Below are 25,989 nucleotides of genomic sequence, written 5' to 3'. Positions count from 1 at the left end.
CGGTGGTTATTGATGGTTTGGTAGAACATTAAGCTCACGGTGGTTATTGATGGTTTGGTAGGGAGAGCAACCCAATAATGAATGTGGTTAATGGGTCTTCTTCTGATGATGTGAAATTGGGCAAAGAGTTAGATATGAATGCCATTCTTGACATGAATGCTTCTAAACATGAATGCCATGTTTCCATAATGGTTTCTGTGTCTAAACTTTTTGTAGATGCTGAGCTCGAGTGTGAGAAGTTGGATTTATCTAACCCTCTTGCGATGCATCAAGCGACCAATTTTATCATAGGGTATTGCTGTGTTTCAATATCTAATTGTATGTGTGTGTGTATGAGCGAGAGAGAGAGAGAGAGATTTTTTTGGGGGGGGGGGGGGAGTGAAGAGGGGTTTTATATAGAGTGCAAAGAGGCAATATTGTCAAAAAGAATGGGTGGCGACCTTCTTGGTGTATGGAGGGGGCCCTTTGTATGGTTGATGAAAAAAAGTGTGTTCATGTGTGTACAAGTGTCCATGAGTGCCTGCGTGCTGCATGTCTGTACATGCACTTGCATTTGTGTTTTCCGGGGAGAGTGTTATGGCTAGGAAGTTTTCTTGTGCAGATTAGTTTTTCCTATTATTCCCCAATGTTGGAAGTGCCCTCTAGTGAGATCTTGTATCTAATTCCACCAGCCATCTAAAGCACAGTACCTTGGGAGTGTGGAAATATTCCTGAAACAATCTACTCATGGAATGTGGGCATTCTCATTGAGATGAGTCCTGGAGAAAGACCTCACCGAATAATGCGCTTTGGAAATATTTCATCAACAAGTCTACCAACGTCAGATTTAGGAATACAAATAAATTTTAATGATCCAAAATAAAGCAAAGATCTTCAACTCATGTTCATCTAATTGCCTCTGGAATATCGGGTTCTGTCTCTCTCGTAACACTCTCCGTTCTTCACTAAGGGATCAGAGCTACTCAAAATGGTATGGAAGACTGCTCTCAAAAAGTGATCCCATCGCACCAAATATCATTTAGAAAGATCTCCTCCCTTCCAATTCTGATTGGAATCCCTTCCAAAAAGATCTGCACGGTTAAGGAAATGCTATGGTAGAAGGTGGAGACTCTGAAATGCCTGCTTGCTATGCTGATTATCCATCCTTTCCTCCCACTCCCATACTTCACAACAGTGACCCTTTTCCACAGGGCTTTGTCTTCCCTGCTAAATCTTGGACATTTTGCTTAAAGTGTTGTTATTAGGTTTCAGATGCCTCAAGCAAGCCTCCCTGCTTGCTTAGGCTTGCAAGTGTTCATTAAATAGCATTTGTGTCATTTTTTCCTTGCAATATAAATTGCCTTTGAATCTCCTCCAACTTCTATACGACTCTGCAGAGTGCTTGGAGAATGGACATATAATAGTCAGACATAGAGCTTAAAATGGACTTAATCATTGCTTTCTGTCATGCAGAGGAACATACCTTCCATGGGGCTAATCTTTCTCAATCCTTTCAATTACGCGATCCCAGATTGTTGTGTTGCATCTGCCAACACCGAACAGAAGACCTTCACTAGTCAACATGCACCCAAAGCTGTTGTGAATTGTTGTACCTTGCATCTAAAACATTTAAGCCCAGAAGAATGCCCTGGCTATGTTGATTCTCTACCCCATCAGGCTCTCAAAAATGCTGAGGTTAAGCTTTAGATTTCCCATCTCTTCAATGATGGCTTCACCAAAATTTATTGCATGATCTGCATATTAGAGGTGCAACATGGGGGCCATACAGGTTTATCCAAAAGCCACAACAAGGGCAGCAGAGTATGCATATATATGATGAATCTATCAATTCAAAATTTCAGCCATCATCGTATAAAGGAGAGGGATGAGGGGTCTCCCTCTGTTAGCCCTCTTGAACTTCTAAAGAGACCTTTGGAGAGAGCCACTGACAAGAATGGAAAAGGAGGCTGTCATCACTTAAGCACGTGTCCAACTTATCCACATCTTACCAAAGCCCATTAAAGCCTTAACATCAAATAGAAGTCCCCAACTCATGTAACTGTTGTAAAGAAAATTGAAGATTGTTGATGTTTGTTTGGCCTTGTGCTTGTTCTAGGAGAATATATTTTGTTGCTTAGTTTGAGATTAAAACTCATTATTTATTTTCTCTTGTGCCATTTTTCCAGCCTAATGAGCATGACTATGGGGGAGAGGATGTTACTGAACGTACTCTTGCAGTCCTAAAAGATCATATTCAGGTATTAGATGCTAGCTCTTAACAAAAAATTTTCTTCTTTCTGTCATTATTTGTCTCTAGGAATAGTCTTCTTCTTTTTTCAGGTGAATTATTTCTAGGAAAGGTCTTGTATACTGATAATATTCCATTCCTGCACTAATGCTAAAATTGATGAGATCTGAGTGTCATTCATCCCTAATATGATGCCTTACTTTATGTCAAGGATACTCTCCCATTCTTATCCTAGTGTACTTTTGGGGATAAATGCCCCTTGAATCATTATCTCAATTAGTCCAGTTGTAATTTGCTTGTCATGATTTACTAAATGACTATCTAACTTGTTGCTTATATCTGGGGATTTATTTTGTTAGCTATGGGATATGTCTGTTTTCTAATGAGGTATTCCTTAGCATCCCTATAATTTCTTTCGACCAGTTTATGTAACTCATACATCATACATGTAGCTAGAAAGTACCATATTATGCAATGTGTTTCATGGTTTGCTAGATGCTCCAAACGTTGTTTATAAGACTTAGTGCCTTGAAGCTGTCATCTCTGAATTTTAACAGTAAAATATTGTTGTTCCTTTGAAAGAGGTGGCTATCTGGAATTCAAGGGAGTAAAGTCAAAATGTTTTCTCCTCTTCTTCTATTAATCAATCTGATTGCACTTACAATTGCCACAATGCACTGCTGTAAATAAGAAAACCAACTCTAGATACAACCTCGGATCTTTCCTTTTACTGTGAAAACAAGTAGATACGATCCAAGAATGAAAGACAAGCTTTCACTAACAATAAATATAAATAATATTTCCGGAAATTCAGAATGAATATGTAAATGTGACTGAAAGTATACAAAACAGCCAAGAAGACCTACTCGAGTTTGCGTCGGGTCACACCCATAGGACTTACTATCCCCTACATCCGATTTCTTCACAGATTGCGCACTCTGATCCTATTGGCATTGTTGAAGTTTTTGAGCTGAGATGCTTCCTTAGGCAATACCTCATAAACTAAGGCTTCTTATGAGAGCATAACAGTAATAGGGTTTCTATAACTCTGTTGGAACACTTAGGGCATGCCACAAGTCACCTCCCTATTTACTAGGGCTGGGTATACCTCCCGCCACAAACCCTAACTAGGGTGGTGTGTGAGACCCTTTGTTCCTATTAACGGTTCCCTTCAAATACCACAAAACTCTTTTATTGCCTTCAAGTGCTATGTGCCTAGATTAATCTAGAACCTACTAATCATACTCAGAACAAATGTTCAGTCCGGTTTCGTCCCGAACATTGCATATATTAGTTATCCAAATGCACTTTTGTACAGAATTCTTTGCATGGCTTCTTTCTCTTTTGGACTTGTGGGACACATGGCTAGGCTTAACTTAGTCTTCTTATCGATGGGGTTTAGTATGGGCCGACAATTTTCCATTTCAGATCTTTCCTTTTTTTTCTTGCAATATATATCTTGAGATAACTGAATGGTTGTCTCTTCTATTTCTGGTGATCTTGATTTCCATAACATATCATGGCTCTGTAAGATCTTTCATAGCGAGGTGTTGTGACAAGAAAGCTTTTGTTTCGAATACGAGAGTCATTCAACTACTAGTAATTAACATGTCATCCAATATAGTGAGATTAATTTTGGAATTATGTCCTTTTATGGCCTTAAATTCCAAAATTTTCAATGGCTTTTAACTTTAGCGAGAATAAAAGAGCGACATGACTCTAGGATCTTGGTGCTCTGGGACCAAGAGTCATGGAACCCCAATTAAGTCATGCAAAAGATTTATATGGATGGGAGGTACTAAGAGGGTGGAAGGTTACCTCTTAGTCAGGGTTGGTTATTATGTTTATGCCTCATGACTAAGTGATGGGCCAAGGCAATATGATTTTCACATGAACTTGATGACAAAAAACCTTGTACATGAAGGTTTGGTCCAATAGAAGACATTGGCCTAAATTCCTGACTCATAGAACCTTCTCGTAGCATGTGCATATACAATCGCAGAGCATGGGAAGCCGCTCTTCTTGGGATCCACTGGTTAGAACTATATACATGTGCCAAGAGAGGAACCCTGCACCATGTGTGCGCATGTCCTCTAGGGGTGGCACCTGCAATCCATTTATTTTTGAGGATTTAGAGTCACACAACGGTTTGACTTTGATAGACTAAGATCATGAGCCTTTGATGATTAGATCTTTGATCCTGTGAATGATCATTTTGACATAGTTAAAAGCTTCATCTATGCACATTTTGACATAGTTTTCCCTGAGCTTTCTTTCTTGAATTTTGGAGTATTTTTTGCTGATATTTTTATGAGATTTTCATTATCATATCAATCACTTAAACCTTCTTCTTGATCTCTTGAATTGTTGATTTTATAAGAAGAAACTAAGCCGAAATCTGTGAGCCAAATTGTGAACTCGATAGAACTGGTTTTGTGTTGTTCACTCACGATTTCTCTATATTATTTGACATTTGGATCTCTGTAAATCCTTCCATGTTTTAAGTATGTAGCAGTAGATGCTTGGCTTCCCACTTATTAGATGATGAATTAGCCCGATTTTATGGTAATGTTATCGCTTGTCACCCAATGGCACATTGCTAAGACCCAAGGCAGTAAACCAAGCACCCGAGAGCTCCGATTGGCTTCCCATGGTCATGGTGCATTGCATACTTGAGCATATGTATGTTGATGTAATGGAGATCATATTGTGATGAGTTTTATGAAGTCCATTAATGTATAATTTTGCTTTGTAAGTTTGAGTGGTGCTGAATTTTCAAAAGTATACTATACATATGTACTTTGATTATCTTCTTTTATGGCTTGTTTCGTTCATGTGTAAGGAACAAATTCTTTACATACCTGAATTCTTTAGTAATAATTTTAAAAAAATTCTTTTTATTTATCAATATACCTGAATTCCACTTATATGGGCCATTATATACTGCTGTAAATCAAATTTAAAACCCTAAACACAGCCAAATTTAAAACCCTAAACACAGCCTAGGATCTTGACTTTTACTTCCAAAACAAATGATGCACTATGATTTAAGTATAAAATATGTTCCTGTAAATTCATAGAAAAATATAAAATATGTCAGAAAATTAATTAAATCAGCTAGGAAGACTTATTCGAAGATGCCTAGAGTTATCCTCATAGGTCTTGATACCCCCTACACCCGATTTTTTGGCCAATGGCGCACTTTTAGCCCTTTAAGTCTTGCTGAAATTTCTGAGATAGCGAAGCTTTACCGGCAATACCTTCCAATCTAAGGTTTTAGAGAGCTCAAAAACTCTATTAAGGTTTGTAGAAACCCTATAGGAACAAATAAGTGTTGAACTTGAGAATTAAATTGACTCTAGGCTGGGCATCTCTTTTCTTGGTTAAAACATATAGCAAGCTCTAATTTAAGATTTCACTTATCGGACCTTATTTTTATTTTCTTTTGGGTGGCATGAACTAGTAGAAAAGGTCAAGAAAGGATGGCATGAAAAGAGAGGAGAGGGACACAAAAATTGGAGCATGGAGAAGAAAAATGAGAGAGAGAGAGAGAGAGAGAACTTGTAATATTTTTGAGAGAGAGGTTCAAAAAAGTTTAAATAGAACGAATCCATGTCCCACTTAAAGTAAGATTCCATCTAAATATTCCTCATCTTATTTTTCAGCCTGACCATTTAAGAAATCTGTGGAGTAAGAGAGAGATTAAATCTGAGCCATCCATCCCACATATCAGCCACCATGATTTTGGCTGGAAATTAGGAAACTTATCTCCTTATAATTTGACCCAAATTCAACTTCTATTTAAATTTAAATTATAACCACTTTTAATATTATCTAGATCTTCCATAATTTATAGGAAGCGAAAGATAATTTTTTTATTTTAAAACTCCCACTTGAATAAGGAATAAAACTATGTTTTAAATTTTAAAGATTCCCTAATTAACGACTTTTTAACTAAGAGATAGGACATAAAGCAAGAAAAGAAAAGTGGCTTGCCACCCTAGGGACCTTGTTTGGGCCCCACAAGGCCACATGCCCCACCATGGTGGCACACACATGTGGGGGCTAGATCCTTCTTCCCCACATGTGACCTTCCAAGTTTTGAATATTTTGAAAATACCCTTTTAATGAATTTTACAGTAGTAAATTTTTAGAATTCTGAAAAATTTGTAAAAAGTCATAAAAACATTTGTAATACCAAAACAAAATATTTTAGAAGTGGATTGATACCAATTGGTAAAAAATTAGCGACAATGTGGGTGCTTCACATGACCCAAGAATTATAATCAGCTTCTATTTTTTTATGCAACCCAGCAAGGACTCATGACCCACAGTCTCGATGAAAGGGCTCATGATTGGCTTGTCAAAGTTGGACAATAAATAGTGGAACCATGATTATAGAATGTGGATTTCATTCCACCCCTTTAAGAATAAGTCTAGCATTTATCACCATTAGTACAAAGAGGGCTCTCTATGCACATGTACACGTGTCCTCTATATGGATGCTTCTTAGTAATGCGGTTATCATGTGTACATATCGTGCATAAGGCTGTTGAGGCTTTAGCCGTTGCTTTCACAGGCCTACAACCACACACAGGAGACCACATATCATATAGTTCTCCTGACCTACAAACGTCATTCCTGAGCATCTCTCTGACTTCAACAAGGAATGACCTATTGTAAACCCTCCTCAGTAGTGCCACATGCCTAGTGATAAGGGTTTTGGACATAACCAAGGTGATAAACTGTCTAACCCATGGCTAGTCAATACACACACTCCGTTGAAGTATATATTTCACTATAAAATATCATTTTTACAAGTTCTCTAGGTCTTTGAAGGCCACAAAACCCAACATATGCAATGCATCTCTTGGTTTGCTAGATGCTCCAAATGTTGTTTTATATAGACTTTTTACATTGAAGGTTTCATCTGTGAAATTTACTAGTAAATTATTATCCGTCCTATAATATTTTATTAATTTATTTTGTTGTACAGCTGCAAAGGGCACATTATTTTCTTCAGTGTTGTTCTGATTGCGACATACCAAAGTGCTATTTTGATGCCATCTTACCTCATTTTTCTGGAAGGAATCTCATTTCTTTTCTTTTTTTTTAATAGAATCTGCACCAGGTCATCTGCGGAAAGTGATTTATGAACGTATGAACTACATTGACACTATCTACAAGGATTATTCCTCCAAACTTTTTGTAGTTATTTAAATTTCATTGTCAAATTCATTTATAGATGCCTAATCTTGTGATCCTGGGCATTTGTGAACATTTTGGGCTATTGTATATTATTGTAAAAGATTGTCTTGATCATTCTATAGATTTTCACATGTGCAATGATGTTTAACCTCTCATTTTAATGAGGCATCATGGCCAGTTGCCAATTGAACTTGTAGAAATCATTTGCAAAGTTTTGATAGCTAATGCTAAAATAATACAATGCACCCGTTTGTGACAGAAACGTATGAAAAAGCATGTCATCCATTTGTCTTGAATAGTTTGCTCTTTGGATTTTATTTTTGCTCAGCAGTCGCATAAATGCACATAACCTGCCTTGGAAGTAGGATGTAGTATGATGTGCCCCCTAACTTTTGTTGAGTAGAGTATTTTGTTTGCAATTTCATATTATTTTTCTTGTAGTACTAAAGAGATTATTCTTGTTGTCCTTCACTAACTGCAGCTAAATATTTGAAATTGGCAACATGATCACTTATTAAATATTATGTAATTCAGGTTGGATTGGCGGCAAATTTGCATAACTTCGTGTTCACCAATCATAGAGGAGAATCCGTAAGTCTTTGCTACACATCAAGGATCCATCCTTTTGTTTTTTTGTTTTCTTTTTTTTTTTGTTCTTATCATATGTTCATCAAAAACGTTGATCATCATTGTTAATGATGTTTGTTTGATTCGTATTTCTATTAGTCTTATAATAGTTAAGACATGTAACCTTGTTACTGCCCTTATAAAGTTGAGACTAATAGAACTTGTAATGACAGATTATTACATTGTTGTTCCCTTTATAGCCCTTACTTTTATTGGAGAACAATGGTCACTACACAGAATAACTTTGGGTTTCCTTCTAAATAACTAAAAAATGTCAAAAATAGATATTGTAAATATAGTTGAAGAAAAAACCTATGGGCTTTCAGGCTAAAGTGGATTAAGAAAAGGGCTGAAACTAAAATATTCAGCCTCTTTGATCTAATGGGGTGTCATTACATACATACACTTTTGAGGGGGTCAATTACCAAATGGAGTGTCATTTGCCTGAAATTACGAGCATCACCCCCCCTCTCCCACGGGTTTTTGTTTTTTCCTAAGTTACCCCCTTTCCGACTATTCAAACATCGGCAGGGGGCTATTCGTTAAGTGTTTTTTTCTTTTGGTGCTAGAAATGGAGGTCGCTTGGCACAAAGGGACATGGTTGAGAACGCCATGATGATGAGAAAGAAACAAGGAGCTCTGATGAGTTTCACCATTGATCTCTTGATTAGGCCTGAAAATTTGAGAAAGACAAGCTTCTTGAGCGAGATGTAGCAGGGTACCAAGCTTTGTGGGAGCAGCGAATCCGCTGCATCCCTTCGTCGGGCCCGGGATTCGTAGCCCGGGGGGGGGGGCGAGGGTTTCGAGAGGGGGCTTTGGCTGAAAATATTTGATTATCAGGATTAAAGACGGCCATTACTAGGCTCCATCGACTTTCAGATGGAAGAATAGTTGGTAATCGAGTCACACAACGATTGAATCTTCAATCGATTTAGAGGAATAGAAACCATTTGCTATAGGGGGATCCATGGATTGACGGACGGATGGATGGGGGGAAGGTACTGATAGAACTAGTGCTAGCACCATCTTTCATCATAGTCCTTAGTGGTCCGGAAGGGAACCTTTTCCCTTTTGGGTGCAGGATTGGGTGATGACTGACCGGGAAATAGGATGTCATAGAAGAATTCGATTACGGAGAAGCAGACAACTGGGTAGAGGTAGTCTTATCCTATTACTAAAGGCTTTTCCAATGATACTAATATCTTAAGACAACCGATTGAAGCTGCATGATTGAAATTTCAATTATCCCCTGCTTTATTGGGTGGAGCTGCTGAGAGAAATAGGAAGAAAGCAAAATGAATAATTTATTGATGAAGCAGTGAACAAAGAGGCTAGAGCGAAATTAACGGTGGATTTCAGCAAAGCCTCGTCAATGATGGACTTTGAAGAGATGTAGAAGAATAACAAGCTTCGTCATTTGTGGATGTTAGTAAAGACATAGAAGTATAATGAGTTTTTCCAATGGTGGATATTAACAGAGAAGTAGCTGGCAACAAGCTTCATCATAGTTAAATTTTTGAAAGACAAATAGCTGAGTAAATAGCTTCTTCAATGGTGGATTTAGAGAGTTAAAAAGGATAACTAGCTTCGTCAATGGTGGATTTTAGTAGAGACATAACAGATAGAGAGAGAAAGGAGTATGTTCAGGTCTTCTGAGACTTGAGTCCAATGGGGCTTTGTTAAGTCCCTGAATTATCTCAAGATTTAAGCAAGGAATTTAGCAGACTTCGAAAAACAAGATGGGGAACCTAGTTTTTCCAAAGTTTAGCAGTGTATAGCAGACTAAGCAGAAAAATGGATGATGCTCCTAATTTCTCAAAATTTCAATGGAAATCAACCAGATTCTGGAGATAAAAAATTCATAAAGCTCTTAATTTCTCAAAAATTTAGCAAAAATCAAGCAGATCCTTGCAAAACGTAACTCATGAAACTCTTAATATCTCAAAACCTGAGCAAGATGACCAGAATCTTGAGAAAATAGGAAGTAGCCCTCAATTCCTTGTAAAACAAAGAAAAGCAAAGATGTAGCAGATTTTAAAGAGGGGAAAGGGCATGAAATCCTCAGAGTACTTTCAGAAACATTAGACTTCAATGCCTTAAATTTTGTTACAGGAATATATTAGATGGAGAGAGAAAGGGATGAACCTTGGATCTGGATTGTGAAGTCACAATGAAGCAAATCTTGAGTAGAAAGAGGGGGAAACCAGAGAAAAAAACTATAAAGTGTCCATTGACGTGTAGATCTAGGACTTTCTATTGTAGGAAAATGCAATTTCACAAAAAATCCGGCGATCAATGAGAACCCATCACTGAAGCCATAAAGATAACAATGAAGAGAAAACTTCCAAAGAGAGATAGAGGGAGAGTCTAAAAGCCTACAATAGAGGAATGCGAGATGTACGCACACTTTACAGAGAGATTAGTTATCCAGTATTTGAAGTACCAAACAACAAAAGAGTACTTCTCCTAAGAATAACCTGCTATCCGGTGTTTGTATTGCCAGACATGGGGGTAACTTCGAGACAAAAAAGCCATTGGAGGGGGGGAGTGGTGCTTGTAATTTCGGGCAATGACACCTCATTTGGTAATTGAACCCCCGACCCCCCCCACTCCCAAAAAGTGTTCATACGTAATTTGCTCTTTTAAGTTACAACAATATACAAAAATACCAAAATACCCCTCACCAATTATGACTAATAGAAACTTCCATGGTGGATTTTTCTCCAAAATGTTTACACAATGAAGCAACCATAACATCCATATACGTGAATATTGAATTATGGCAATTTGTACGATTATTTGGATTTTTTTTGTGGTAATGTCCAAGATCTTGAACCTGCCATTCTTTGGAGCTTTTCTTTCAATCTGTTGGAGAAAGGGCCTAATTATGGCACTTATAAGGCTAAGAGAGATGGGTTTCTTTCCATGGCCACTCGAATTCTATTTCTTATTTCGTGGTTTATTTTAAAAAGATGGTTTCAAGTCAATTAAAATGGCTTCTTTCCATGCCATAGCCTTTATTTGCTTGTGCAACTTCTTTGTTTCTGTACTAGTACGCATACTTTCTTAGTAGCTCTCTATGTATATTTGCAAGATTGGTTGTTTTCGTGGTCTTCAGCCAACCCCAAATGTTTGGGAAAAGGCTTTTGATGATGATGATGATTTTGTTTTGGTGGTCTTTCTTTTGTTCTCTTTAGTGGATGACATTGAACTCTTCAGGTGAAAGGATCTGATGTTCATACACATGATGGACTGCCTGTTGCGTATGCTCAATGCCCAACGGAAACTGTAAGCTTTCGGACGTGTGTTATATTACCTTTTCAATGTCCTAAGCTGGAATAACATGCACGTTCACAACTGAATGAGTGTAACATATGTATTTTGGAATTTTTATTGGATATATTCCTACTTTTGGGGATTCATTTCAATGATGAGAGAATTGTAGTGGAGGTCCTTTGATGAATGCTGCCAGCAGTTAATTAGATATTGTTGCTGTGGAATTGTGAGAAACTGTTTGTTTGTTGGAGAAACCTATGAAAAAATGTGCATCTTTTGTTCACATTGAGTAGTTATACTTTCTTGTTTACATCTCATCAGATGATATACTTGGTTTGATTGGATTTGAAGCTGGTGAATCAGTCCACGTAGTGCATTCTTGATTAACTCACAATGATATGTTAAAGCAAATTCCATTGTTGGAGACTAATGAATAAATAGGCTGAAAGCTTCACACGATGATGTGATAATATGTAAATTAAGTTATTTTTGTTTCTTTTATATGTCTGTCAATATTACGTTTAGGACTTGAGTCAATGTATGGTAACAGAGTCTAAATAGTTGATCACCTGACTTGCACCAACAGTTGGAATTTGGCAGATATAGTGTTCATAAATAATATGTGCATTGTGAGATTATATTGCTGGGGATATAGTGTGCTGGGTAGGCATCAACATGGATTATGCATCTATGATTTGCAAGTGACTCAGTGTGTCGATTACTTTCTTGATTTGAACAATCAATAGCAGATGAATGCGTTCAAAACAGTGACTCCATTCTTTTATTTTGTTAAATGAGTAAAAAAGGTTGAGTTCAAACATATTGACATTTATCTGGATCTTATGAATTCTCTGTCATTAATCTGATTGGAAGATTACCATGCCTGTATATATTTTTCATTAGGCATAGTATAATGCATTTATTCTTGAGCAACTAATTTGTTTGAAATCCTTCTACTATTGCGATCCTGTCCTAAACATTCAATTCTTGTTATCCCGACCTCCAGTAGGACATAACATGTGCCCCTAAATTGTCAGGATCTTGTATACCATGAAAGTTTTAAATATACATCAAATTTGATTGCCATTTTATTCTTATGCCGTCATTGTGATTGCTCTTCTTGATTCCAATTTCCAGTCAGTCAAGCTTATCAATGCTAGCTCTGTCAGGAAACTAGCATAAATTTCGTACTGAAGTGTTTCAGTTGGTCTCACCTCTTCTGCTTCAGGGTTTGTGTCATCTCATACTTCACTGTACTCTTATGAGGTCTAGATACATGTTTGCAGTGGCTGAGGGTCAATGAAGAGTTGAGTTACATTATTGTTGGAAATTTTCTTCACATGATCCTTAATTTTGGTGGCACTTAAAATGTTCGACTTATTTGGGAATTCTAAAGTCAATAGCAAGTTAATGTAATTTTGCATTCAGTAACATTACCATTCCAACTATATAAGACATTTCTTTTTAATTTTTTTTTATACTTTCCAAGCACTATATTAGTTTCAAGCTATTCTATATGATTAACATCACTGGAGTTTAATGTGGGGTAACAAAAAGAATGAAAAGAAATAGAGATGAAGAACTGAGGTGAGTTTGTCGTGATACTGCTCTGAACAACAAGAAAAGAAAATTCATTTATTGATAACTGCTTATGTTATTTATTTATTTGTAAGTGGTATAAATGTCATATAGAATATTCCAGGTCTGAATGAGATTAGATCAGTAACAATATATAGAGCTCTTACAGATCATAATACATAAAAAGATATTTGGGGAAGAATTATATTAAAGGGCATGCTGCTATTTCATGCTCTAGCATGGTATGTATCATTATCACTTTTGATTCTGTGTGTTTCCTTGTTGGAATTGTTAATCATATTCTCCTCAGTTTTCATTTGTTTCATATAGAAATTCCATTAGAAACTTAATTATGTATAGAGCCTTACATGATGAATATAGGTGTGCTGTACTCTGGAATGCATCTGTAATTAAGTATTCCATGTCCATGCCTCATGTGCCTTGCACCTAAGAGATCCTTTCTCCAAACTGTGTATTCTTTTTTATCTTTGGACCTCGAGAGAATATAGGAACCTTAGATCAATGGTATCCTTACCATTAGACATATTATAGTTTTATCTTTAACATGGATCATATGATTTGCTTCTTGAATTATACTTGTATCTCCCTTTTCCAGATTAATTATGTATCTGCTCATGACAACGAAACTTTATTTGATGCAATAAGTTTGAAGGTACGTACTCTTTGAATTTCTAAGAAAGCTAAGCAGATTTTTTCTTACATACTATGCTGCAAAATTTGGTCTTATTCGGCTCCAATTGTTGCAGACTGCTGCAGAACTTTCTATGCAAGAGAGATGCAGAGTAAACCATTTGGCTACAAGCATAATTGCACTTTCACAGGTTTTATTTTTCTTTCTAGTAATATGCTTAAAGAACTTATGGGAATCATATGGGATGATGATATTAGTGAAAAGAAAGATTTTTTCTACCATTTTCAACCATTAAGTTATGCCTTCTGCACGTGCATATGTTGGATTGATGTGCTTATAAAATACTGAAAAGCAGGTGCACTTTTATTGTAGATGCATGATTGGATCCTCTATGAGGTAGGATTATTTCCGATACAAAACATGGTTAGATACTGCAGTAATGTGCAATATATGTGATATGTATGACAATAGACAATCTATGTTCTTTCAAGTCTCTCACTGCCCAGCCAATAGATGGATAGTGATGGGAGAGAGAGAATTATCAGTTCATGTCATGTTCAGGTGAGTCTGACCCTCTCTGCGTCACCTTTTACTGCCATGCACTAATGGGTGACAGTCTTAACCTTATGGATCATAGTCTCTAATTAAAAGTTTATTGTATTGCATTAACCTTCCATCACTGTGGCTTTTATTCTTTCTAATTGTGTCAATATGCCTCAAGGTTTGCGTAATTTATATCTTCGTCATGTAACTAAGTGCAATATCATATTTTTTGACAAAAGAGTACCTCCATTAGATTTTTTCCCAAAATTAAGTCTACAACAAGCCTTGCCCCTCTTTAAATTAAGCCCAAAACATTTTCCCTAGTTAACGAGCTTGAGTTTTTCTCTCTCCCAACCTCTCAACTTCCCATCTCTCTCTCTCCCCTTCTCCCTATTGTGCAGCCCATAAGATGCATGTAAATTACAAGGGTAGTAGTTTGATATCATCATTAACATCGTCATCACCATCATCATTATCCCAACTATTTGGGATCAATTACACAAATCTTATTCTGTTATTCTGCTCTATCAAGGATCATACCCTCAGTTAGACCATAAGTCACCATATCTCTTCACGCTACTTCTATCTAAGTCCTTTTGGGATTCCTCTTTGCCCTTTTAGAGCCTTCTACTTGAACCAATTCGCCCTCCTAACCGGTATTATATTAGGTCTACGCAACAACTTAAGTCTATTTTCCCTCATCATATCGCCTATTGGAGCCACATTTCCATCGTTTTTATTTATTTAGAATTCTATCATTTCTTTTCTTTCCCCTCATCCATCTCAATATCTTCATTTCAGTTACACTCATCCTATGAATATGTTGTTTCTTGACCACCCAATATTCCATCTTATGAAACATGGCTGGTCTTACGGCCATACTATGATACTTCCCTTTTGGTTTCATTAGTATGCGGCAATCACATAAAACTTCGGATGCACATATCCAATTAGCCCACCCAGCTCTAATTTTATGTGCGACATGATCCTCAATCTCTCCATTATCCTTGATTATCGACCCAAGATATCAAAATAATCTCTTTTAGATATTTCTTAGTCATCAATTTTCTTCCTTGTATATGCTCCTATTATTACTAAACTTGCATTCTATAGATTCTGTCTTAGTCTGGATAATTTTAAAACCCTAAATTTTCTTAAGCATCCCTCCAAAATTCTAATTTTGCATTGACACTGGCTTTATTTTAATCAATCAAAACTTTGTCCTCCACGAAGGACATGCATCAAGGTACCTTATCCTGTAGATACCTATTTAACTTGTTCATAACCACAACAAAGAGATATGGGCTCAATGCTTAACCCCTGATGTAGGCCTACTGTCACTAAAAGCTTGCCTCTTCACCAGTTGTCCTCACACTAGTTAGTGCTTCCTCGTATGTAACTTTCACCACATCAATATATCCTCTAGAGACTCCTTTCTTTTCCAACAACCACTAAATTAGCTCTTTAAGTAGCCTATTGTATGTTTTCTCCAAATCAATAAAGACCATGCGGGGGTCTCTTCCCTTCTCCCTAAAGTTCTCAATCAATTGCTTAAGTAGGAAAATAGTCTCAATTGTTGACCTCCCAGTCATAAAGCCAAACTAATTTTTTGATACACTCGTTTCGTGTGTTAGACATTGCTCAATTACTTTCTTGTTTCATGTGATACACTCGTTTCATGTGTTAGACAACTTCATAGTGTGGTCCACCACTTTGATCCTTCGATAGTTTATACAATTTTGTATCTCCTTTGTTTTTGTAAATAGGTATGCCAATATTTTTTCTCCATTTGTCTGGAATTTTTTTTGTTCTCAACATCTTATTGAACAACTTAGTCAGCTAGAATATGTCAGTCCCCTCCCATGCACTTCCAAAACTCTATTGGGGCACCATCTGGTACTAAAGCCTTTCCTACCTTCATCCTTCTCAATGTTTTTTCACTTCAGATGTCTTAATCTTGTATATGTATCTATGGCCTACACCATCATTTATGCCAAAGATTCCTCCTAATGTTGTGGTCCCAAATGTTCGTCATTTAAAAATTTATGCAAATAAATTTGTCCCCTTTCTTTGACTTCGTCATCCTTCACTAACATCCTCTAATGCTCACTCTTAATGCATTTAATATGATCGAGATCCCTATACTTCGACTCTCTTATTTTGCTAGTTTGACAACATCTTTTTCACCTTCTCTTATGCCAACTTATTTTCTATCTCATCATAAGCCTCAAATTTAGCCTTACTATTATCTTAGTGTTTTTTTAGAATTTTTATGTTTTTTTTTAAGTTTTAATTATTTCTATTACATTGTTAAGCTTTATAACATGATCGTTTTTTACTAATAGCCTCTTGAACCATATCACTCCACTAACAAATTTTCTTATCGGATTTTCCTCTAGATCCTCCAAAACTTCTTTTGCCACTTTTTTAATACAGTCAACCATCTCATTCTACATAACATTAACTTCGTGCGCAGAATTCCATTTTCCTTCTTTACGAATTGATTCCTAAATAATTCTATTTTCTCCTTTTTTAAATTCCACCACCTAATTTTGGACACCTATTAATTTCATTCCCCCTCTTCCATCTCTCTATGCCAACATCCATCACCAGGTAGTAGTTCGGTATATGATCCTCTAACTTATATATATGCAATCATGCCTCGACAACTATATGCATAACTGATGACTTCTATAGAACATACTAAGAATATATTTGTAATGAAGTCCAAACCCTCCCCTTTTTTTTTGTCATGTTACGACATCTGACATTGCCAATTTGAGATGTCATTTTTGAGAGATGTCTTTTGTCATGTTGGGAAATTTTGGTTTATATCTGTGTTCACTATTCATGACTGCATTTATATTATTTTATGGTATTATATTGTTTACCCTCTTATTTGTTTGGTGTCTAATATATGCATCCTAATGGGAAAAGTCAAACATCATTTCACTACCTTATTCTTTACCATTAATTTTGTGAGGAAGTCCTGGAAAAAAACCAGATCGTGGACAACTCATATTCAATAATCTAACAACCCCCAATTTGTCCATCTTGCATGTGCCTTTTAGTCTCAAAGGTCTGTTGACGAACCATAATTAATTTTACTTATTTTCATTATCATTGTCATTTTGTGCCTTGCAAATGATTCTGCTTTTGTATAGGGAATACCCTTCTTCCATGCCGGGGATGAGATTTTGCGCTCAAAATCACTTGACCGTGATTCTTACAACTCTGGTGATTGGTTTAACAGGTTTGCAGCAACACCACCATAGATTTGATTCTCAGTTTCCTAGTTTGTTTTCTCTTGATGGTGCTATATTGCTTGCTTATATATGCAATCCATTTCTTAAAGTGCACGCTAGGTGCATGCATGTCTACATAATTTGTCATGAAAGATTTATGTGGCATCTTGTCCACAACCAACCATTATTTACCCGATTTGACATCATTTTTCTTGTATTGGCAGGCTAGACTTTAGCTATGAATCAAATAATTGGGGTGTTGGTCTTCCTCCAAAAGAGAAAAATGGAAATAATTGGCCGTTGTAAGTCTTCAGGAAGCATTGTTTATATTGTTCCATTCAAGCATACTTATTTGCTTCCACACATCTTGTATGTATAACGTGAAAGACCAGCATCTAAGTCTCTATTGAGCATCAAATGCTGTTCATACTATCAAGTGCCCTGGTTATACTTGTCCATCGATGTGTGATGGCTCACACTTGTGCAATGTGTGCGTATGGGCAGTGTGTGTGTGTTTGCATGTGCATGTGTGCATCCCATTAAAGTCTACCATTATGCCTTAAACATACATTTCTCTCTGGTGTCTCCTTGATGTGTTTATGGTTGGTGCAATTTTTTTGGTATTCTTGAGAAAAAAAGGAATTTTGTGGACCTAGGCACTGTTGGGTGATGCTACTTCAGCATAAGAGCACCATGAAAAAATTATCCTACAGCACAGGCCCATTTCGTAGGCATCAGCGGCCTATCAATATATAACAAATGCCCATTTCCACTAATATAAACTCCATATTGTCCCTCAAAAATTACCATTTATGCCCATGGGATGCACCATATTGATATCATATTCTGGCTGTATTTATGAGTATGAGACCTAACAGCATGGCTGACAAACACACTTCCTACTTATCCTCCATCCCTACAAAAACTCCTTAACCTGCTAGTGGGAGACATCTTTGAGATTGGCAACAAGGTGGTTGGTTGAGGATCTTGTTGGTCTATTCCTATTTGACCTTTTAGATTTATTTGGCTAGGGTGGAAAATAGATGTTGTTTTCTTGCTTTGAAGTCCATTGATAGTAGGGTTCTACTGATTCAGTGGCCTTATGTTTTATTAGGAAGGTCTATGATAGCTCATCTCAAACCCTCCTATCCTTTTCAGTTCCCACCGGAACAACAAATTTTACATTTATGGAGGCATTGGCATTTTTCAAGGTATTAAATTGTCCGTCCCTGGTCGGCAACCCTCTACTTATAAAGGTGATGCAAAGAATTGCATTGCCTAGCTTACAGGTCTTCCCCCGTCCTTGGAGACTTTAACTGTCTCCTTGATGCCTACCTTTTGTATTTTTTATCAAAATTTTCAGATCATAAGATCTTTAACTGTCTCCTTGATGCAGAGAACTCGAGGAAACAATAAAATTCATCAAGAAAACAGCCAGACACATGTAATTTTGGAGAAACCCTAAGGCCTCCTCCCACCTGGGTCTCAAACCTTAGTCTTTTTATTCTCTCAAGAAAAGTCTTCTTTTACTGAAAAGAGTAATATGTGATTGTTCCTCTAGCCCATCCACACCTTTTATGTTAAAAATCAATTGTTTTGGACAATAACTTGAAATTAAACCTCTAACTTTAATTAGAGTATCTAAAACTTCCCTAACTGATCCAGCGATGAAATAGATAATAAAATAAAAAAAAGTTTTGAAACTACCCCTAAGCAACTCAAAAAACTATTCAAACTATTTCTTGCGCTTCTTGGGCGCCCTCTTAGGGTTTTTTATCCTTCAAATATGAGCAAAAATTAGGCGTCTGTTACTCCTAAAGAAGATACTCATGGCTACTCATTGTGCTCTAATCATCATCACTCCTTCAAGCATGTCTGGAGTAAGGTTAATGCTACAAAAGAGAGGGAGTTGCTGCCCAAAAGTTTGTTACATACTCTGTGTAGCATGGGCGGGACCTGACTTTTGTATATTCTCTCTTTATAGAAACTGCTCACAAATGAATGGGGGGTAGATCTATGCAATTTGTGATTTGTGTTAAGAATATCTATTGAATGCATAATACATAACTATAGTCTATATTTTACATAATTATCATAGTCAAGGGCATAATTTATAATGCAATATATACTTAATAAAGAGAGGCACACACTCGTCAAGTTAGATCAAGGGGGATTCTATGCATCTCTCTCTCTCTCTCTCTCTCTCTCTCTCTCTCGCTCTCGCTCTCGCTCTCTCTCTCTTAAAGCTTTTCCAGCAATTTTAGGTTGGGGGTATCCAAGAGCTTCTAAGTTAGGAATTGGATTTAGTGTAAGGCTTTTTATGTGAACAGAAAAGTTAATTACGAATTTTAATTATCTAGAGAAATAATCTTTTAGGATAGTTTTTAGGGTTTAATCATTGCAGAGTTGCTTCTTTCCTCTCACCTCTTGTGTAAATGTCTTGCTTTAGGATTTAGTTCCTCTCACCTCTTGTGTCTTGTTTACACTGTAAGCATCATGTTGCTTTTCCATCTGGAGCACATGGATAAGTAAAGATCGACTGGGGCCTTATGCAAAGTTCATTGTAACAACAGTACCACAAAAGCCAATCCTTGTCATTGTACACCAAATGTTGTTATTGTACATCAACTTTCATGATTTTAATGCCCACATTTCTTTGTCATTGTCTTCATAATTATTCCAATACAGGGATCATATTGCTTCAATTTACGACAGCTTTCACCTGATCTTTTGGATTTCAGGATAAAACCATTATTGGCGAATGCTTCATACAAGCCACTGAAAAGCCAAATAATTTCTGCTGTGCAAAATCTTGAGGATCTCCTTCGAATTCGTTACTCTTCCCTGCTTTTCCGTTTGCAGACAGCAGATTCTATCCAGGTGACATTTTCCTTCGAAGATGCAAAATGTTGACATAGATGATACATGTTTAAGTTCATGTACCAAGCATGCAAACAAGATGAAAGTCATAGACTTTTTCTATGTGTGATTGATTTCGCAATGTTCCATTTTCACTGAAGGAAAAGCTTTGTAATCTTTTTTTTTTTTGTTTTCTTCTTTTTTTTAATAGCTTTCCAATTAAACTGCTTTTTTTTATTATTATTATTTGGTAGGTCAGCTTGCTTTTGCAAGAGAGAGGTACAAAGATCTCTCAATGCAAATTAGGTGTCTCACCATTTAGCCAAAAGCTTTGGTTGATAACAAATTAAATGGTAGGTCAGCTTCCCCCCACCCCTCACTTGACAGGGTTTCAAAGGTTGGACTCTTCACCTCCCTCATGAAACCAAAATCGTATAAGTAGGTATACCTGCAAAAATTAAATTTATTGATAATTAGATAGTAGTATTACGAAAGATGAGATTCTGGCGTATCAAATTTTTTGTTGTTGTTTCTCTGTAAAAAGAGAAACACCATAAAAGATATTGTTTGAACTTCAATTTTCAATGTGCAGCATCTATTATATACTGAATTAGAACATATGGAAGCTCCGGCGAAGGTGATTGCCATGAATTACTCACCCAAAGACTTGTGGAGAAGAAATTTGTGAATTTTCATACTCATGACCAACATTTATTTGAATTATTTCATGCTAACTTTTTTACGCAGATTATGCAGCTTGGCTGTCATCAGTTGATTTTTCTTACACCATGCTTAATGTGATGCCTAGCTTATGTTTACCATTTATTTCTTGTTGACTATGTATAGTACTTTGGCTGTTTAGGAAAGAGTGCGCTTCCATAATACTGGGCCTTCAAGTATCCCTGGGTTAATCGTAATGAGCCTTGAAGATGGTCACATGGGAATGCCTGGCTTGACACAAATTGATCCCATGTATGATTTCTCTAATGGATGTGTTTTTTGTATTTTGCCAATAAAAATAACATGAGACAAATGAAATCAACTGGCTCATTATTATTGTTATTTTTCAGATATTCTTTTATTGTTGTGACCTTCAATGCTCAGCCACATGAGGTTGCCTTCACCATCCATGCATTGAGAGCCAGAATGCTTCAGTTGCACCCCATACAGGTCCTATTAATTTATCACTAATGATGTCGTATGCAATTCCAAGTTCTTTCAATGAAATATTGGATGCTCAATCCATCAACATTTCCGCCTTTTGCAGTTGGCATCAGGTGACAACCTTGTGAAATGCTCATTGTATGAAGCAAGGACTGGAAGCTTCAAAATCCCAGGAAGGACTACGACAGTGTTTGTTGAAAATCGGTAGATTCAATGATTAACAAGTCCACAAGAATCCTTCCCAACAAATTTTCATGAGAACTTGCAAAACATAATGGTCAAGGAGAAAACAGACGTGCATAAAATTATTAATGTAACTATTATAATGGCATGTAAAGATGAGCCTTGCATCTGTTATATCATTCCTTCTCAAATTAAAGATATATATATATAGGGAGAGAGAGAAAGAGAGAGCTTAGGCTCTAAACAATCAAAATTATAGCCTACCTTCAAATAGTGTCTGAAATGTAGTTTCAATACTGAAAATATTTGTGATAGCCGTAAAATATATTTTCATCTTTATTTATAAAGTTTAAAGCTTCAAAAATAGGGTAGATAGATAGATCTATGAAAACTTGAAAAATTTTGAAAATTGACGGTCCAAAACTACATTACAAAATACACTATTTTGAAAACTCGAAATCCATTTTTTTCTCATGTCCATGCATCTTGATGTCGAGATTATTAATTTGAGGGTATTTGGGCATCAAAACAACCTCTTTTAGTGAAATTTTTGACGTAAGCTCAATATATATATATATATATGGTGGATCATCCATAAGATTGCCACAATTGTATTCTAGATTTATTTGTTTATTGATCGAGTGTCCTGTAACATAGGTCTGATTATTAGATCATTGATCGTCGGCATGTGGCCTCGTAATAGTTAGCAGCCATGGGATGTGTATTGCAGTCCTCAGTGGATTTTGGATTGGTTGTTTTCTTGGAAACGATTCCTTAAGAGATTAGTTCGGTAATATTTCCTATTATAGATGGTAGTCAGATTTGGAATAGGAATTTGTATCTCATGTCGATCTTAGGAGATAGGAAAACTATTTGGTTTTTCAGGCCCATATCAATCTTAAGAACCAATATTCTGGTCTCGTGGCCTAATGAAACTATCAAATTGAACTTCAACAGCACCTTCCTCAGCAACACTGGTTTAGCAAGGGTCATTATGCTCCTTCAGGATTGTACATGTCACCAGCTGCACTCGCTTTCAGGTTTGATCGGTGTGACCAATTCCATATTCGCTGATGCTTAGACCCTTTAGGAGGTTCCCAAACTCCTCGACACCTCTTCGGATTGGGATAAATGAGTGTTTTGCTCTTTTTCCATTAATTCTCATTAAATTTTCCCAATGCATGCACCTTCTAATTTTTTAACAAATTGGCATGCATGCGTTGGAGGAGTATCTGCCGTGTAACATGGACACTTTGCATCTGGCTTGGTGTCTTGCGTGAACGCTTAGACACATGTCAGCAAATACCGAACTTGTTTTTGGATGTCATCGCATTTTGATACGCATTGAAACTTCTTATTGAAGCATCGTCCAATTCTTAGCACTTACGTTGTGGTTTCCAAGTGGTAGCTAAATAGTTTGAACCTTGAATGTGTTGCACTAGTATGGTATAGTAAGCATAAGAAGCAGTACAGCCTACCACCAAAACATATATTACAAAGGAGGTGACTAAATGCCCGCCATTATATTATTAGGCTATTTACTGTATGGACGTGTCTGACAAATACTAAATTAGTTGCCTCACGTAGTAGATACCCCAATACATACTAGATACTAACACCCATGTAATGTAATTCTATCTAACGTAAATTGTCATATTTAAAGGGTTCCAAGCCCAATTTAGATACAGGAAGTTTTCTATGATTTCCCTAAGTCTGAGTTGACTTGCTGAGTCCCCTCGAACCCGGGGAGTAATTTGGCGTCAACCTTTTGATGTAACACCAAAAGCCTGCAAAAACTTTGCTAAAACAATTTAAAATACAAAAAAATGGAAAACACCAATACATAAGACATTCAATGAGCATTCGCAAGTCTAGTTTCCTCGTGGAGATGTGCGAGTTGAGTCTCAAGCATATAAATGGATCAATGATGTCATCACATCCTCAACAGAATAACAGAACAGAAAAAAGGGTTATAGCTACTGGCCACCTACCCCATCTTGTCCTTCCCCTAACAAGAGCAGTTTATGCCTCGCACTAGAGTTGCTAGCCTAGCGTTCCTACGCAGAGCAAGCTTAAGGAAAAGGCAAAGATAAGCAAATAGAGAAGGTAATACTAGGCTGATCTTTAAAATATTTTAAAATTTTCAGAAATATTCAATATATGAATAGATTTTCTAACAATCCATATTATTTTCATCTTATTTAGTGTTCTAGTGGTTTCTATTGTTCTTTCATCATTCTTTGTTAAGAGTTGCACTCTTGACCAAGCCTTGTCCCACTCCATTCGCCAACTCTCTCTAACTTGGCAAGAAACCTTTTTTCTCCCATTCAAAAATCTACGTAGAAATGATTTGTGAGAGAGATGAAAGATGTTGGTGTGCAGGATTCCTGGGGTAAATTCAAAAAATATATCTTTTCTTTTATTGATGTTCTAGCTTTTTTTACTTTTTTTTGGGGTGAATATCAGGTAATTCTACTTACAATTGCCAAAATACATTGCAGAAGCAGAAAACAAAACCTTCTACAATCTAGGATCTTACTTTACTGCCTTTAAAAAAACTTCATCCATAAATTGAATTTGAGTTACAATATGAATCAAGAACAAAATAATAAATTAAAAAATAAACTGCAAATTAAATTAGGAGGTTTACTTCAATTGTGCCTAGAATTACACCTACAGGACTTAGCACATTCCACAGCCCCATTATCGAATCGATGACAGTGATCTTTATATCCTTTTTGAGGCATGCAAAGTGCCTTAGCAATGCCCGACAGTGATCTTTATATCCTTTTTGAGGCCTCCGATATGCAAAGTGCCTTAGCAGTGCCCTCAAACTCAAAATCTGGGAAGCACCATAGCAATATGCTCGAAGATCCTTAGTGGCGGCCGCAAGCTCCAAGCAGCTGAAACTAGAAGAAATAAATGATATATAGTGTTTTTGGGAGGGACTGCCCAGCAGTCGAAGCAGCCGTGTAGGCCGAGGACCTAGGCAGTCAAGACGGCCGTTTAAGCGGCTTGGCACTTAGACGGCCAAGGTGGCTCCTAGGGAACCACCTACAGCCAGGCCACCTTGGCCTAGGCAGGCAGATCCAGTATGCCTCACCTTGGACTAGGCAGGTAGATCCTGTCTTTTAAGGCATTGGTTAATGCACTGCATTTAGGTAAACAAAATAATGTAGAGTTAACAACATGTAAGGACAAACAAAACCCACCCATTGAAAGCTACAGTTTCTGATCTCATACTCCCTTCTGCCAGCACAAAATAGAATAGGTTATTCAGTGTTGTTGCCTTGGTCCCGCATTGAGGTAAGCTAAAAATAAGCCATAAAAACAAGTGCATACCAATGAGGTTGATAATAACATTAGCCTTTGCCATAACTGCCTTGATTAAGCCCTCATCATTATATTTCATTGGTACTATCTAACAAAATCTAAACACCTCATATCAGTCAATCAGTGGTACATGTAAAAGGAAGAAAATGTCAATAAGACTGAGCATAATGCAGCAATTAACAGAGAATATTGCAAGTAACAGAAGCTTATAAGAACACCCGGCCAAGATCACTTGAGATGTCGATCGGAATCCTGAGATCCGCGAATTGGAAGTAGCACTTGAGATCCCATTTTAGCTGCTAGTAGACAACATGTAAGAGGAGCCATAATTACAAAAATGAGTTAATGATAATTCTGCTGTATTAGGGTGTGGTTTATAAACATCGGAAGAAAAAAAGAAGATAAAATAAAAATGGAGAAATAGTATTTCAATCATAAGCAATCAGAGTTTCAGAAGTCATTTTCCTTCCCCACTGATAAGAGAGTGTAACACTCTTCAGAATGCCAAACATTAACTATCAACTGAACCATACTCATTTCTTCTTTTAGGGCCCGTTTGGATTCCTGGAGTTTTCAATCCTAGAAAAAGTCAATCTTGGAATTGATATTTTTTGAAAATGTCAATTCCCTGTTTGGATCGGATCTAGTAAATAAAAAAAATGCAAATTCCTTGTTTTAATTGTCTAGGATATCATTTTTTTGGAAATGCAAATTTTCTCTCTCTAAAAAATTTTGAGATAGTTTCTCTATGTTGAATGGTGATAGAAAAATCACATGTTAGATGCTTTTATCTTTTATTATTTGTTTGGGGCCTTTTTTGTCACTGCAATTAGGTGGTTTGTATAAAAGCCAAAACAAATGGGTTTTATGTGACACACGATTCTTCTTGTTTTTGAACTCCTCTCTCTCTCTCTCTCTAGAAAATGGGCTAGGGCTTCCTTGGGTTGTGTTGAGAAAGGGAAGGAGGCGAAGAAAGATTTTCTTGTCCTATTTATGGGAGAAATAGTATGAGCTTGTTTTGCTCATGTTCTTGGGTCATCCGAAGTGATCACAAGGAAGATATTCTTGGTGATGTTCTTTCATCAATTTCTTCC

General features: G+C 36.7%; 1 protein-coding gene and 1 long non-coding RNA gene across 35 annotated transcripts in view; one reads left to right on the top strand and one right to left on the bottom strand.

Annotated features, from left to right (window-relative positions):
* LDA (limit dextrinase) overlaps positions 1 to 21,833 on the top strand; it is a 67,802-nt gene extending 45,969 nt beyond the window's left edge. For 23 of the 34 annotated variants that reach the window (XM_006837876.4, XM_020663818.2, XM_088872179.1 and 20 more), the window contains 11 exons: positions 2,166 to 2,237; positions 7,970 to 8,026; positions 11,282 to 11,350; positions 13,533 to 13,589; positions 13,684 to 13,758; positions 17,276 to 17,364; positions 17,581 to 17,658; positions 20,098 to 20,236; positions 21,078 to 21,187; positions 21,286 to 21,385; positions 21,483 to 21,833. In XM_006837876.4, coding sequence (XP_006837939.3) covers positions 2,166 to 2,237; positions 7,970 to 8,026; positions 11,282 to 11,350; positions 13,533 to 13,589; positions 13,684 to 13,758; positions 17,276 to 17,364; positions 17,581 to 17,658; positions 20,098 to 20,236; positions 21,078 to 21,187; positions 21,286 to 21,385; positions 21,483 to 21,587 — 951 coding nt within the window. In that variant the 3' untranslated portion in view covers positions 21,588 to 21,833. Of the gene's footprint in view, positions 1 to 2,165; positions 2,238 to 7,969; positions 8,027 to 11,281; positions 11,351 to 13,532; positions 13,590 to 13,683; positions 13,760 to 17,098; positions 17,191 to 17,275; positions 17,365 to 17,580; positions 17,659 to 20,097; positions 20,237 to 20,469; positions 21,188 to 21,285; positions 21,386 to 21,482 lie in introns of those variants that run through there. The other 11 variants (XR_016059385.1, XR_016059384.1, XR_016059394.1 and 8 more) reach the window with 5 other exon arrangements.
* Positions 21,834 to 24,110: 2,277 nt separating this feature from the next.
* LOC110006766 (uncharacterized) lies at positions 24,111 to 25,635 on the bottom strand. The gene is made up of 3 exons (XR_016059395.1): positions 24,905 to 25,635; positions 24,775 to 24,811; positions 24,111 to 24,465 (listed from the first exon to the last, which is right to left on the bottom strand). It is a non-coding gene; the product is annotated as an uncharacterized LOC110006766 (long non-coding RNA).
* Between the last annotated feature and the right edge of the window lie 354 nt (positions 25,636 to 25,989).

Source organism: Amborella trichopoda, chromosome 7 (assembly GCF_054954075.1).
Source record: "Amborella trichopoda isolate Santa Cruz 75 chromosome 7, AtrichopodaSantaCruz75HAP2 v2.0, whole genome shotgun sequence".
In the NCBI taxonomy this organism is placed as follows: domain Eukaryota; kingdom Viridiplantae; phylum Streptophyta; class Magnoliopsida; order Amborellales; family Amborellaceae; genus Amborella; species Amborella trichopoda.
The sequence above is the reverse complement of the archived record's forward strand: the minus strand, read 5'-3'. Positions and strand labels throughout refer to the sequence as shown.